We start from the raw sequence: 16,359 nt of genomic DNA, 5'->3' as shown, positions 1-16,359 counted from the left end.
CCAGTCCTGCTTTATTGAGGGGAAGCCCAACCATTCCTGCAGGTTTGCACATGAAAGGCTTATTATTGAGTTCAGTAAACTGGTTTTAAAAATCAGCGGGGGGTTATTTTTTTATGGGTTTCACACACTTTAAAAAAGCACAGATAGATATTTCTGGAAAGAACAATGAGCAGAGTATAATGTGGAAGTTCAAAATATAGAGTTTGGATGACTATTATCCAGCTGTTGCACACCTAAACATCCCTGAAGCTGTTTAAACCTGCTTATATGTTTCATTTACACTACCTACTACTACTACTAACAACAATAATAATAATAGTAATCTGCTTCTATTTAATTTAAAGGACTATTCTTTCTCATTTTATCTAATTATTGCTCATGGAATAAAACAAATACTTGCTGCCTGACATCAATCTATATATAATTTTATCATCCTGATTTTCCATTTAGTCATTTTGCATTATTCTGTACACACACCACTTCCTGTGTGTCTGTCATGCCCCTCCTCTGAGGTTTCTTCCAAATTCTTTCACTGTTAAATGACTTTTTTGGAGGGAGATCTTGTTGTAAGAGCATTTTATAGAATCCCTTGAGGTAAGTTTGTGATTAGTGATATGGGACTGTATAAAAACTAATGACAGTAATAACCCTTTTTAACTTTGTGTTATTGTCACTCATAAAATAACTCTTCTTCAACTTTTAAATTAAATGCATCAACCAAGAAGAGTTTATACTCTACTAGTTGGGCTGCAAATAATGATCATTTTCATTACCACTTAATTTCTTGATTTACCAATGTTTCATTATGTGTTCAAATGTCTTGGTTAGTCCAAAACTGAAGGAAATTAAGTTTACCATCATATAATACAAAAACAACTAATGTAAGGAGCTGGAACTTATCATTATTCACCATTTCTGCTTGAAAATTGCTTAAACAATTCTCAAAATGTTGTCCTGTAATTTTCTGCTGATTGACTAATCATTGCAGCTGTTACTACCAGGCAACAATCATATATATGTCCTATAAGTACAATAGAGCATTGTTATAATCTACTGACATTAAATGGACCTTGTTTGGCTGCCAGCAAGTTAGAGGGTTTATATCTGGCAATGTGTAAACTATCAATGATGAAAATTAATGATTAACTTTGTTACACATTATTCCAAGGAAGTGGATAATTTACATAGTGATGGCCAGATTTTGGGTACTTTCAATGACCTCCTTTCTCTTAAAAAGACACACACTTGTGGATAAATTATGATTTGAGGCATAAAAACAGAAAACTTGAAGTCACTAAAATATCAAAAACTGTCATGTCTAACCACAAAAACTAGAGAGGAGAGGCGTTAACAGTACACCTAGTATTATGAGTGATGTAGTATGCAGTATTACAATAATAGTTTACACTTTATATACAGTTAGCTAGTTTATACTACTTTATATACAGTTAGCTAGTTTATACTACTTTATATACAGTTAGCTAGTTTACACTACTTTATATACAGTTAGCTAGTTTATACTACTTTATATACAGTTAACTAGTTTATACTACTTTATATACAGTTAGCTAGTTTAGTCCAGTGGTTCCCAACCTAGGGGTGGGGCCCCTCCAAAGGGTCAGCAGATAAATGTGAGGGCTGGTGAGATGATTAATGGGAGAGGAAAGAAGAAAAAACAAAGTTCTGATACACAAATGTGTTTTCAGTTGTTGGACTTTTTCTCTAATCTTTGAAGTTTAGAGGGGAAAATCACTATTTGGTGGAGCTGTTAACAACTCATAGACATCTGAAATGTGACTCTGACTACACACTGGTTTTTGTAAGACGACAAAAGACAAAAAGGTTTGAAAACACTAGTTTTAAAAGGTGCAGTGTGAAGAATTTAGCAGAATTCAGCGGAACAGACTTAGTTTTAATTAGCATATAAATCACCTGAATATAAGAATCATGTGTTTTCGTTACCTTACGATAAGCCCTAGTCCTCTTTCATGGAGCTCGCCATGTTTCTACAGTAGCCCAGAAGGGACAAACCAAGCACTGACTCTAGATGAGCACCTTTTATGTTATTTACGAGTTTCGTTGTCACCTCGGTTCACCTACAACACTCGGAAGAGGAGGGGGGAGGTGTATTCATGTGGTTGCAATATGAAACCTCGCCACTAGATGTCACTAAATCTTACATGCCGATCCTTTAATCTTTAATAACGTGTTGCATTTTAAAAGCTTCTTATATCATCCAGTGTCTTAAAAAAAGTAACTTAAGCTGTTAAATAAAGAAATGGAGTAGAAACTATAATATTTCCCTCTGAAATATAGTAAAGTAGAAGTATATAAAGTAACATTAATAGCACAAAATTGGTCTTAAGCGCAGTACTTGAATGAATAGTGACTCTTCACCGCTACACAGAGCTGAGGAGGAAGACCAGATGAGTTTTTGTCAGGGTTTATTCTCCACTCACCTCTCTCGCTATCAGATTTAGGGCATCGTCCTCGGCCGTCGACCTCTCCTTCTTGGTGGATCTTTTCCGTCCTGTTCCCTGGGTCCCCATGTTTTCTTTTTTGTTTGTTTGTTTGTTTGTGTGTGTTTCTTTTCTTACCACACACTCACAATGTCAATACACTCACACTTGTGGTCCAATCCAGGCACCGAATATAATCCACACAAACACAGAGCAGTATATAGTTTAGAGGCTCTCATGTGTCGCTGAGATGTTCAGATTCACAGACTTCTCAGAGGAGATGAAACATGAAACAAACCCCGTGGCTCATTGTCATACATCCGTCTTCACACTTCTTCCTGTGTTTTCTGCAACGACGCGAATATCTCAAAAAAAAAGTGCCAGCGAGCACGTGTGTTTCTGACGCGTTTAACTGGCAAATTAAACAAACAAACGCCTGAGCTAAAAATAAAAAATAAAGATATGATAGTACTTTTAACTAAATCCCCCTCCACGTCTTAATCTGTCCCCTTGTGTTGATTGGAAACAGTGTAACTCTTCCAAGCAGACGGACACTCAGCTACAGACGCGGAGCTGTCACACTGACGAACTTCAAAGTCTGTACTCAATCATGATGCCTTCAGGGACCGTCGGATATACGGGGAACAATCAGTGTAGGAAACGCCATGTGACAGTGGCAGGGTCCCTTTGCGGTGGGAGGGACCTCCAAAAAAAAAAAAAAAGAAAACACATATCAGCCACTTGATCCAAGTAGGCTATCTATAAAAGAACAACTGTGTGTTATAGTGTGTTTCTTTGGGCTGTTTAAAGGTGTACTATACAGGATTTAATATATACGAGTCAGTGATAAATAAGGGTTGGCAAGATGAGCAATTAAACAAATATCTTAAAAGATGTTTTAAAAGCAGCATCAGGTTTATTCAAATGTACTTTTTGTATTTTTGTAGGTTTTATGTGATTTGATTTTAAAACAAAACAAAAAGTAAGGCAAATAAGTAAGCAGTAAACTTTATTTATAGAGCGCATTTCATACCCAGGGGCAACTCAATGTGCTTTACATAAAAACTAAACATTTAACAGTAAGAATTGGAAACAAAAAACTTAAAAACATACAATTTGAAAAATAAAAATAAAACCCAATAATAGTTTTTTTAATGGAAACATTAAAACATATATACTCCACTAATAATAAAAATAAAAACAAAGTACAGAAAAATAAAATTAGACTAAAATAGATGTGTCAAATGGTGTAACCACAAATGAATGATGAATATTAAATATGTTATCCACCTACAGTGTATTTAAGTGGACTAATACAATATATATGGTTCCTGATCTCCATGGTTACCCAGATTAAATGTAATATTTAGAACAATTGTATTCCATTATCTTTATTTAATACAAACGTTATAATGTAAGATCATGCCAAACTAGTTGATATGGTGTTTTATTGAGAATTTAGTATTTTTAACCAAGTTGAATTATTTGGTACAAAGTTTTTATATATTCTCTCTAAATGGATTAAAAGCAGAAATTTGATGCTGGGTCCACAAAAAAAGATTGTGTGCAAGTTATTCATACGGCCATTGACCCACAAATCAAGACAATGGATAGACTCATAAAAAAGTAATCCCTCTGAAGCATCAGAATGACTGACTAGAGGTGTGTAGCAGTGTATTTATCTGCAGAGACTCTTCCTTCTGCCTGTGTTTATGTTCTCTTCTTATTTTTGCTTTGTTTGGATGTTTCTGGGCGTCAACCTTTGGGCAGTGGGTGTGTAGCCTTCAGTCAATAGCAAGCAGGACCTGAGATCAAGACTCATGGCAATGGTATTAATGCAGGCATGCAGCACCTTCCCCGCAGGGCTGTGCAGAGGTGTGACATGTTTATTTTATGCATCAGAGCGTAAACAGCAGTTAAACAATCAGAAAATAAGCCGTTCACAGTTTATTCAGAGCTTTGTTCTCACCAGTGCTGCTCCCTCTCTTCAGTCACTCTCTAGCTCGCTCGACCACTGCTGCTCTCTCTCTCTCTCTCTCTCTCTGAGCCGGAGAGGAGGGGCCAACTTTGAATGTTTACTCGTTTACTGACGCATCCTGCATAGTATACCTTTAAGGATTTTAATATTCTTCCTTCATCAGTTCAAAATTTCATGAATTTAAAATTGAAACCTGTAGCATGTAGAATATATTAATTCATTCAATTTCTTTACCGCTCAGCTGACACTTGGTGAGAGGTGAGGTATACTGTGATTAGGTTGCCAGTCTCAAGGCGATCACATATATAGAGACGGGAAACTATTCACACTCACAATCACTCCTATAGGCCATTTGAACCCAGCAGCTGGTTGGTGCCACTCTGTGAGGAGTTTTCATCTTCTTCTTCTTCTTGCATGATCTCCTCTTTTTTATTGTAAATCATCTGTCTTTTTAATATTATTTAGGTTTAGTTAATGTTGTGTATACTGTTGACTGTTAAGGAAACACTACTACTACTTAGCAATAAACCTCATTGCGATTCTAAATAAAGGACTTTTAATTAGTATATAGTATGAATTAGTTCATCTTCATGCTTCACATTTTATTGGAAATTTAAATAAGCATTCAGTTGCATTTAAATGTCGTAAATGTTACATAAATGTAAATTGCACATGTTTTTATTGTGCTACTATAAACACAATCATAGATTTAGTCATATTAAATTAAACCTTACTGTGTAGATACATATAAAATAATTGCAGCCATTGTGAATGTTTTATGTGTGGTATGTGTGAAGCAATTATTCATTTACTTATTTTGGTTGCACTTTTAAGGACCGATAATAAAGACATTCTCTTCTCTTCTTGACAATTGTACTGTTTATTCCACCCCTGTATTTTATTATATACCAGCAAGGACATATAAATGAATGAAAGAGCACCATCTGCTTCTCCTAACTTCTAAATTACACCCTCAAAAACTTTTCCCACCACAGTATTCCACACTTCAATTAATTTAAGTATCAGGCGTTTACAAGCAGCACTTGAATGCACCATCAACCTCTGGACTCCATACATGTTCAGGGGTTCAGTTTCAGCCAGAAACCACAGCTCCTGCATGGGCTATCGCACTCTCTCACTCCCCTTTGCTATTTTTAATGATGATCACCGAGCTCTAAAAACAGCGACGTGTTTCTTAAAGAGATACTGTAGACAAGTGTTCAAACTCTGAATGGCTTCTTACTTTCAGTCAGCTCCTCACAATGTAGATCACAGTAAACTGAGGTCATAATCCAGTGTTGTAAACTCATCAACCCCCTTTTCATATTGTGTTACTTTTACAGTCTCCAGCTAAGTTAAGGTGGAGTCATTATATAAGGAAATCTATTTTATTCATGTTGTATTTTAATGATTTCTATGTGAAATACTTTGAATCACAATCTTTACAGAAAGGCACCATACAATCTTTTTATTCTATTACTGGAACACACTTAACATTTTATTTAATTAAGGCTGAATTACATGTCTGTCATTAACCTTTGTGTCGTCCTCCCGGGTCAAATTGACCCCGTCTGTTTTGACTGTTCCTTCCTTCCTTCCTTCCTTCCTACCTTCCTTCCTTCCTTCCTTCCTTCCTTCCTTCCTCTTTCTCCCTCCCTCCTTTCCTCTGTCCTTCCTTCCTCTGTACCTCCTACCGTCCTTCCTACTTTCCTTTGTCCTTCCTTCCCTTCCTCTTTTCCTTTCTCCCTCCCTCCTTTCCCTCCTTCCTTCCTCCCTCCTTTCCTTGCTTCTTTCCTCTGTCCTTCCTCTTTTCCTTTCTCCCTCCCTTCCTCCCTCCTTCCTCCCCCCTTTCCACATTAATTAATTTTAATGTGTTATCAATAGATTATTGATTACCAAGACACACATCATTCATGGTTACAGTTTACTTTAGGGGGTTAAATTAGGATTATTATGAGTATACAATAATATAGTTTGTATTATTCAATTAATAATTACATTTTGAGGTTCTTATTTAGCCAGTTATATTTTTCTGCCCTGGATGTTTGATTCTTATTTGAACATCATAATCACAAAAGAATATCAACAGGATCATTTTAATACAGACAAATGCTCTTAACCCTCGTGTCGTCCTACCGGGTCAAATTGACCCTGTTCTTTCTTTCCTTCCTCCCTCCTTTCCTTCCTCCCTTCCTCCCTTCCTTCCTCCTTCCCCTTTCTTCCTTGCTTCTGTCTTTCCTTCCTTCCTCCCTCCCTCCCTCCTTTTTTCCTTTCCTTTCCTTCCTTCCTTCCCTTTCCTTTCCTTCCTTCCTTTTCCTACCTCCCTCTTTTCCTTCCTTCTTCCTTCCTCCCTTACTTCTTTCACCCCTCCTTTCCTTCCTTCTTCCTCCTTTCCTCCCTTTCATCCTTCCTTCCTTCCTCCCTACCTTCCTTCCCTCTTCCTCCCTTCTTTCCTTGACTCAAGGACAACAGGAGGGTTAAACCTCTGAGCCTGACAGATTATTATTAAGGCAACAATTTAATATATACAATGCCGCCCTCTAGTGTTAATACTGTTTAATGCAGGAAATACACAGGAACTAATCAAAGCCTTCAGCTTACAGTAAGGATATATATACACAAACAAAGAGGACACAGTAGATTTCTAACCATCTATTCTAGTTATTCATCCATTCATAGAGCATACTCAGTAATATATGCTGATTAAAGGAGATTAAGTTAAAAGCAGGGTTAGGGTTAAGTAACAATAGTTTGAAAATGACTTGTCTCCTTTCTGTCATGTATGAACACATTAGTGTGATAGAAAGAAACTGACCTCAGTCTCTGTTTGAATCTGACATTTAGCTGAGTAGCAGGAAAACCACCAAGCTTTTAAAATAAATAAATAAATAAATAAAATAAAAATCCCATTGTTCTTTTGGTTTCTGTTTGCCCACCAGACAAATCTTCCCTTAGTGTCACTGCCAGGAAACATGGCCAATGATTTACAATATGTTAGTCATCCAGTACGAGGTCTGATGAGCAGAAATGATGAGAATATATGTGCTGCAAGGTTTTCACGGCTCAGCAGTGTGGGTGCACATAAGGAAGTGAAATTATGTCGGCCTTTTACAAGTCAGGACTGGACTTTGGTTTTACTTCTATTTTCGATAAAGCAAGGTGAAGCTTGACACAACAAAGAGCACGCATTCACTCGACTGAGCAGTTTGGAGTAGCTGTTTCCTGGATTAAGACAAGAGGACTTTCTCAGACTTTTGTTTTTTTGGTTTTTTTTGCATGTTTTTTTTTCTTCCTCTCACTGGTTTGGATTTATAAGTGAATCTTTTAATGGGGGAAACTCTTCCAAGAGTGCCAGGAGCAGCTCAGCTCCAGAGTGACACTTTGAAAAGACACGTCCGGACTCTTAGGGTTAAGATGGTACTTCTGGGAGGCTCTGGAGTGGGAAAGTCCAGTTTGGCTATGAGATTTGGCAGAGATGAGTTCTACACTACATCACCTACTGTGGGCTGTGAGTTCATGACACTGGAATAACATTTACTCAAAACTAAAAACGTCTTTTAAGATTAATGTTGAAGGAATGGTTTCAAACTTTTGGGAAATATGCTTACTTGCTTACTCGCCAGAAGTTAGATAAAAAGATTGACAGCATCCTCATAGTTGTCTGTTTCATATGAAGCAACAGGAGACAGTTAGTAGAGCTTAGTAAAAAAAATAAACCCAGAAGCAGAAGTATGTCTCGTCAATGAGTTGCCCCTGTTAGACCACAACACCTTGGTTTACATCACATGTTAATTATTGAGCTTTAGGCAGAACCAGGCTAGCTGTTTGAGCTCCTTGTACTCATATATTTCCTTTTTTTATACCTCCACTCCACTGAATTTCAGAGGAAAATATTGTACTTTCTATTGCCCTACATTTATTTGACAGCTTTAGTTACTAGTTACCTTGGAAGGAATACACGCTCTGCTCATAAAATAGGCTATAACACATTGTTAAAGATTAAACCAGTGGTTTCCAGCTGTTTTGGCTTGTGACCACTTGTATAAAAGCAAAGTCTACAGTTGTTTGGGGCTCCTTGTTCCATCTCAGATGTCAATGAGTTGTTAAAAGCTAAAACAAATAGCGGTTTTCACTCTAAACTTCTCTGGTTTCATTTAAATACCTCCTTAATGCTGAAAGAGGTCAAATTATCCAATATGTCACAAAACAGAGCAAGAATGTTGTCCAGATTTATCTTCTTTCCTCTCCCATTAGTCATCTCACGACCCCTCAGATTTATCTGGTGACCCTTTAGAGGGGCTTGAGCCCTAGTCTGGGAACCACTGGACTAAAATAGATAACTGTATGTTAAGTAATTCATAGTAGCTCCACCTCCAGCAGCTACAGCAGTAACATGCTGCTCTAACACTGAATAATATCAGATATTGCAGAACGGCTACTCCTACTTTCATACAGACAGTACATTTAGCAGCATTTTTTCATTTTTGCTGTGTTGGCACTTTTACTTCTTGGTCCTTGTCAGGATACGGGCAGCTGCAAATCCAATGAACTGAAGCCGTTAAATGGCTTTTACAGGGAGACAGGAGAGAAAAGGGCATTACAGTAATCTCTTCTGCAGGTGACAAAAGCATGGATACGTTTCAGAGTCTGACTGAGACAGAAAGAAACACGTCTCACCTGGAAGGCAACAATAACTTTTATATGGTGTTAACCTTCTCATCTAACTCTGGGCAAGAAATGTTAAACTATTCTTTTACCGTTTGTCATTCATCATTATTTGATCTACTGTCTGGCAACAGCGCTACAATTTCATACACATGTTCTGATTTTCTGCTGAGTTTCTGTAAGTTTTTGTAAGTTTCAGCAGTGAAAGTATGAATGAACCCCGTCTGGTAAAACTATGCTGTCTGCCCCCCTCCCCCCCTCCCCAGGTGCATATATGACCCGAGTGGTGCATCTGAGTGATGTCACTATTCGCTTTGAGATATGGGACACTGCAGGGCAGGAAAAATACCACAGTGTCACCCCACTTTACTACAGAGGAGCCCACGCTGCACTCCTGGTCTATGATATCAGCAAAAGGGTAAACAAACCAGACCCCTGACTTATAGCAATACTTATTTTGTAATTTCTTGACTGGTTTATAAGCCATTGTGTATATTTCTGTCTTACTCTCACCATAGGAAACATTCATCAGAGCTCAGATGTGGCTCAAAGAGCTCGAGAAACAGTACATCGAAGGATCTACTGTCATATGGCTGGTGGGCAACAAGGGAGATCTCGCTCAGGATCGGCAAGTCTCAGTGCAGGTAGAGACTCAGAAAATATAATAAACTCAATCGATCCGAATGATTGAACAGTGCAATTCTCTAATTTCTGTATGTCATCACACAGGAAGGACAGAGTCTAGCCAATCATAAAGGCTTATGCTTTATAGAGACATCGGCTCTGTTAGGAGAACAGACCAATGAGCTGCTGCAATCTGTGGGTAAGTAAAGGCAAATAGAAATAAGCAAATACCATATATACAGATATAAATGTGCAAATATATACACTGATACACTTGAGATATACACTACTGAGTACATTTTTTGAGAGTTAGGGTTAAGGTTAAGGTTAGGTTTCACAAACAGATATTTCCTTCACAAGTTAAGAGTGTGTGCAAGTCATTCCAGTGTAATCAGTAAGACAATGAAGTTGAAGGCTGCATGTTTGAGTTTAACCCTCCTGTTGTCCTTGAGTCAAGGAAGGAAAGGAGGGAGGAAGGAGGGAAGGAGGAAAGAAGGAAAGGAGGGAGGGAGGACGAAAGGAGGAAGGAAAGAAGAAAGGACGGAGGAAAGAAAGAGAGAAGGAGGGAAGGAAGGAAAGGAGGGAGGAAAGAAGAAGGAAGGAAAGGAGGGAGGAAAGAAGAAAGGAGGGAGGAAAGAGAGAGAGAAGGAGGGAAGGAAGGAAAGGAGGGAAGGAGGAAGGAAAGAAGGAAGGATGGAAGGAAGAAGGAAGGAAAGGAGGGAAGGAAGGAGGGAGGGAGGAAAGAAAGAGAGAAGGAGGGAAGGAAGGAAGAAGGAAGGAAAGGAGGGAGAAAAGAAGGAAGGAAAGGAGGGAGGGAGGAAGGAAAGAAGGAAGGAAGGGAGGGAGGAAAGAAGGAATAGTCGAAATGAACAGGGTCAATTTGACCCGGGAGGACGACATGAGGTTTAAAAGACATGATCAATATAAATGTAGCCCTAAGAAGTCAACAATAAAAGCAGTATTCATTCTTTGAGGTTTGCTGGTTGGCTTCCACAGTATGTCTGCATGTGGCCGTATCCAGTTTTTCTGTCAACAAACGAAACAATAAAGAATAATAAAAAATGGGACCAGACATAAATTCACAACAGAAACAGTCTCCTGCAAAGATTAATAGCTACTCAGTATTGCTTTAAGTGATAACTTTATATTAAATACAACATGTTGATGACAGCAGAGAGTGTGTAATAATTACTCATCCATTAAATTATTGCTTGAGCCTGGAACTTGACATTTCTTTCCTTATAAGATCCAAATGCAGCACAAAAGCTGCAATGTGGCAATATCTGAGACATGACCCACAGCCTGGATAGGGCATGTCTATATATCTAGGATCAAATAAAATAAGAAAGCTGCACTGGGGTATTTATTACCACAAGTCAGCGTCCCTGCAAAGAAATGCTTTAAAGCAGGATTAAAACTCTCTGCCTGAAAAACTAAGAAAAGTGCATTAACCTACCACTAGAGGGCAGTATATACAAACATCATCAAATGCACTTCATCATAATGAATCTAAAAGTATTTACTGTATGCGCTGTAGGAAAAGTACAAAACACTGTGTACGAGTCTGAGATTGGTTCCTGCTGCCAAAAATAAAAGGTGTCAGTTCTCTTTTACAGTTTGAGCTCCTGGCTGCTGAAATGTCTGCATGTTCCTGACCTTCTTTAACAGAGCTGTGTTTCAGCCCACAGAGTGTACGAGTGTATTGGAGGGCATCAAGGTGGGCTGTCAGAGTGGCAGGAGACACCACTTGTGGAACTGCAACATAGAGACACATCTAATCCTTTTGCATCCTGCTGCAAAGTTGGGCCCTAACCTCTACAAGTCCATCAGTCTCATCACTGTCTGTCTCATTTTCTCTCTGTCTTAATCAGTTAGAAGCTGCACAAGGCAACTGAAGGTGGATATCTTGAATATTTCAGAGCACTAAATGGCTTTTTTGATTCCTGATCCAATGCAACACTTGTTTTATCCTTAAGAGAACAATTAAGGAATGCATGTTCAGGTTATTTTACTTCATTGCCAGAGAAGAAATAAGGCTTCAAGCTACTCAGTATCATACATGTAGGAGTCCTTGGCTTCGGGGTTACAGTTTGCTTTTAACATTGTTTGTTGATGATCCCACACTGGTCGTTCTGATTTTCCTCAGTTGGGTTTTGGATGCACTTCCAGCAGGCTGTAAATGCTCGGAGTCTTTGCCAGATGTTAACTGATACAAATTACCTTCATTCAGTGTCTCCTGCTCCTCCTCTTGTGACTGTCTGCATGTGATCACACTGAGCGGAGATCCCTCAGAAAGGCAGCGTTCAGTCCTGTCTGGTTCCCAAAATTCCTTATGCACAATAGAGACCCTGTCAAGGTTCATAAAGATAATAATAGATAAAAAGATATTATGACAGTGTACACTTTGGATGCGTTTCCATTATGCAACAATATGCTGCAGTCTGTTGTTCTGGAGGCAGAAATGAGAACTTAAATAGTAAAGAAACAGCTTTAAAACACAGAAATTTGAAATCTGTGGATTAAGTATGGAGCTGGAGTCAAGCAAGACTAAAAGGAGTAAATGACAGTAATATAAAAGTAAAATACATAAAAGGTAAAGGGCAGCATAAAGGATAAAAGTGATGAAGTGCAGCTCTAAAATTAGGTCTCCATTGTAGATTTAAGAGAAGTGGAACTTGTCAGGTAGTTTCTTCCTGATGTGAGCAGCACATAAACTAAAAGCAGCTTAATCCTGTTTTGTACTTTATAACTTTACAACTTTATAACTTTATAAACCACCAGTAAACCAGCACCAGCTGACCTAAAAACCTTTTACTTTTCTTACTGTTCATACTGTGAGAAGATTAAATGAAATTCACTTAGTCAATTCTATTTGTTTTATCAGTCTAATGTCTAATTTAGCATGATAATGACACAGCTCCAAACAGGCTATGCACAGCAGAGTCTTTTCATCACATGAAGGGTGCCAGTATGTCCAGAAACAAAAAAACAACATCTGTGCTCATCAACCAGATCCAGGAATCCTCAGTGCAGCTGGAGAAACTGCACACAACTTGGTGTCAATATGTGTCTTTTTTAACTTTGGACAAAGCCAGTTTCATTTTTTATTTTTTTAAATGACATTTTGGACTGTTTTAAATTTCGAAACAGTTTCTTGTCCCTGAAAACATTTTTATAGCTGAATGAAATCACTTGTTTAGAACTATAAATTCTGCTGTTACTTGACCTTGGAGATTTTATTTTCTTTGATTTGTAAATGTGTGTTTTCAAAGCTTCAGTATGCTTTAATATGGTGTGCTCTGTAATGGGATTAAATTAGTACAAATACAATCTCCTAGGGCGCCAGTCTTGCCCTAACACTTTGCATTCAGGCCAGCTAAAGCCGCATGTGAAGTGACTATTTCCCCTTCAGTCAGTCACTTAGTCTTTGCACAATATTCTCCTTCATTTTCTCCATATACACATAACAATCTGCTTATCTGCTGCATGGCTCCAAGTGTGGACTTTTTGCTGCTCAATGATTTAAAACATCACTGAGATCATAGATGATAAATTGTCACTCAAAAGAGGCTTTAGTGTGCTGATTGAAACCAAGCTTCTGTACGTCCGGGGGAGCTGCTGGCCCTCGTTTTGCTTTGGGATGCTTCTCAGAAACAAAGGAACACCTCACGCTGAGGAGATAAAATGCAGTCAAAGTAAAACAAAGTTTGGTTGTCATTATGAGCGTATAAATCTTGTGGGTAAAAAGCAACCTTCAGTTCTGCTATTTCACATCTTGCAGATGTTGTGTAAACCTCTGGAGCGAACTCAGTCAAATAGTGTTTCTCAGGGTTTAACTGTCGAGCTGTAAATACAACCAATGTGAAAAAAAAGCAACGAAGAACTGGAGTCTGTTACCTATTCAGAACTCATTCTCCATTCTTGATTAATTTGTATTTGTGGGGGGGGGGGGGGGGGGGGGGGGGGGATAGAGGTTATGAAATGCTCTATTTTGACAACATATGTCAACACAATGATTGGAAGGTAAAACAGAGTATAAAGAATTATTTGGGGAGTAACTACAACTTGGCTAATTATCCTGATTCTTTTGTCATTTACTGGCTGCAACATGTTTAACAACCAAGCCAAAGAGAGAGTACCAAGCTGTGCAATGCATACTTAAACCACTCATTGTATATAAATATGGATAATGCATTTCCACTTCCTTTGACCTATACTACAGCCAGCCACCAGGGGGTGATCAAGATGTTTTGGCTTCACTTTTGGGGAGCTGTCATGACAACGCATAGACATATATACGTAGACACCACATTGACTGCTGCTGCCAATTGGAGCAACGTGCCTATACACGGCGGCCATCTTGGTACAGGGCCACTCGCTCTTGCAGCGCATTATGTCTATAGAGGAATGACGTGTTTGCACTATTAAAAGGTGATCACACATCGCTCAACTGTAATAAAAATAAATAAATAAATACATAAAATTGCTCAATTGTCAACATATATCCACAGAGGTTGTTTGTTACAAATGTCAGACAGATTGATAGACACGTTTTTAACAAATCAAACCTCTTACCTCCATAGATATACATGCACTACAACCTTTGCTAGCCCTGTACCAAGATGGCGGCACTTTAGGCACGCCTCTCCACAGTCAATGCGGCGTCTATGTATATATGTCTATGATGACAACGTAGGAGCTAAGCTAGCCCTGACTGGATAATATGCTAGCATGTTTACTGTTGGTCACCGTTAGCTGTGGGTTTAACAGTGTTATTCTTTCTGTTTTCATTAAAATGTTAAAATGCCTGTATGTCAGTATGAAATCATTATGGAAGATTATGTTATTTATTTTGTAGCAAAGCTGTCCAATATGTTAGCTTAACAAAATTCCTCAAAACTAAATGAAGGTAAGAGAACAGTAAGAGTAACCTAGTTAGCAATTAAGGCTAAAGAAAAGTAGCCTGCCGAGGCCTTTGACTGCGTAAACCTTGTCTTGCACATCACAGTCGTCCCTAAAGAGTCTACATTGTGGTGTAATAGCCACAGTTAAAATTATAGGTCATGTGAAATGCTTTAGACCAGAAAGACTTTTTCCATCAACTATTTGGCTGAAAAACGGTAAACACACACTGAATATTTTAACCAAGCTGCTGTTAACTGACTCTGCTGCAACAACCACAGCTGCAAAATCTTTGAGTTGAAAGCAACAAGTGAGTCTTCAAAGTGGAGAAATCGAAATTTTAAGCAAATCTGACATTAATGTTTTCTGTATGTCAAGTGTTTTGAACTTGGTATCTGTAGCTTATCTCAGTTGATTTTACAGTTTTAAAACTCATAATACATCTTCTTCAAGTCACATTTTTAAAGGCAATTTCTAAGTCAAACCAGTTTAATATGTTTTTACAGTGTGCCATCCACGTATATGTGGAATCAGCCACTTATTCATGAGATGGACTCTGATGCTAAAAAGCAATGCGTTCAAAATTTTAGAAGCCTGACAAACTTTTTCAGCGTATGCACCTGCTGAGTAACTTTCATTGGAGTGAATGTGATGGCTCTTCACGTTTCATTACAATGCAACACTACTTCACAGCTGTGTAATCTCAAGTGCAACTCACTGCAGCAATATTTTTCCCCCATACAGCATTCAGTATGAAGTTGTCCTTAAAACTGAAGGATACAAAAAGTAATGCTTGATATTGCATTCTGACTTTATTCTTTTATGTGATCCTTCATGTAATTAGCATACAAAACATTTTCCCAGACTTACAAGTCTACAACTTATGTCTGCCTCCTTAAAAAATACAAGCAATTAAAGAATAAAATAAAACCAACACAAATAACTTACATTACATTTTCTCAGTGACTCATATGTGTGTTTAGAAAACTCTAAAATCAGTCTGAACCATTAAAACCCCCAAAAATGAACAAAACAAATGCGAACAATAAGACACCCAAAGCATTTTTTTACTGTGTGATTCAAACATTGTTCTCACTGTCAGCTGTTGGTCTATAAACTCTGGCTGTGATAAAAGCCAGATGCTCGTTTCTCCTTGCAACTTTTCGGCCAAATCGTCCCACGGGTCTGATCCCTCTGCCAGTATACCATGAGGCATCGATGTCTGGATCTGGACAAAAAAAACAGATAACGATGACTCACTTAAAAGACCAGTGTGTACGATTTAGTGGCATCTAGTGGTGAGATTGCAACCAACTCCCACACCCCCTTTTCAAACATGTAGGAGAATCTACAGTAGCTGCAAAACTGGTGAAAATGTCAGCGTAGACATTCTGGGCTACTGTAGAAACCACAGACTGTATCAAAGAAATGGACGTAACATCGGTGACGTCACCCATTGGTTTGTGGACTGCATCTCGGAAGCCAATAGTTTTGAATCTAGGCAGCGCCATCTTGAATATTTCAGGTGAAAAGAAATAAAGAGAAATAGTAACTTTAAAGATATTCAAAGGCACACTTTATACATGTAGCTGGATCCTGTTGTTGAGCTAAGAGGATCAGTTCACGCATATTACAACCCCCCCCCCCCCCAAACGATATTTTTTCATTTAACACTGATGGTATTTAGTCATGCATTTTGGTTTTGACGTATTTGTGTCTGAGATTTCCCCA

At 38.2% G+C, this 16,359-nt stretch overlaps 2 protein-coding genes across 3 annotated transcripts in view; one reads left to right on the top strand and one right to left on the bottom strand.

The window, feature by feature from the left end:
- The window catches only part of lrrfip1a (leucine rich repeat (in FLII) interacting protein 1a), a 60,914-nt gene extending 57,972 nt beyond the window's left edge, over nt 1-2,942 (bottom strand). For both annotated transcript variants that reach the window (XM_053328707.1, XM_053328708.1), the window contains exon 1: nt 2,460-2,942. In XM_053328707.1, the coding sequence (XP_053184682.1) occupies nt 2,460-2,549 (90 nt within the window). In that variant the 5' untranslated portion in view covers nt 2,550-2,942. The remainder of the gene's footprint in view (nt 1-2,459) is intronic.
- A 4,822-nt stretch (nt 2,943-7,764) lies between these two features.
- LOC128368157 (ras-related protein Rab-17-like) lies at nt 7,765-11,538 on the top strand. The gene is made up of 5 exons (XM_053328921.1): nt 7,765-7,945; nt 9,369-9,520; nt 9,621-9,746; nt 9,832-9,925; nt 11,408-11,538. The coding sequence occupies exons 1-5, from the start codon at nt 7,765-7,767 to the stop codon at nt 11,536-11,538; spliced, it is 684 nt and encodes a 227-aa protein (XP_053184896.1).
- Nucleotides 11,539-16,359: the final 4,821 nt, after the last annotated feature.

This window comes from Scomber japonicus, chromosome 11 (genome assembly GCF_027409825.1).
Source record: "Scomber japonicus isolate fScoJap1 chromosome 11, fScoJap1.pri, whole genome shotgun sequence".
Lineage (NCBI taxonomy): Eukaryota > Metazoa > Chordata > Actinopteri > Scombriformes > Scombridae > Scomber > Scomber japonicus.
The sequence above is the reverse complement of the archived record's forward strand: the minus strand, read 5'-3'. Positions and strand labels throughout refer to the sequence as shown.

What these genes read in the sequence shown, in the direction of transcription:
- LOC128368157 (XM_053328921.1), top strand. Translation starts at nt 7,765, where the DNA reads ATGGGGGAAACTCTTCCAAGAGTGCCAGGAGCAGCTCAGCTCCAGAGT. An exon ending in TCTATGATATCAGCAAAAGG is followed by an intron (nt 9,521 to 9,620) that starts GTAAACAAACCA and finishes CTCTCACCATAG; the next exon opens with GAAACATTCATCAGAGCTCA. An exon ending in TGAGCTGCTGCAATCTGTGG is followed by an intron (nt 9,926 to 11,407) that starts GTAAGTAAAGGC and finishes GCTGTGTTTCAG; the next exon opens with CCCACAGAGTGTACGAGTGT.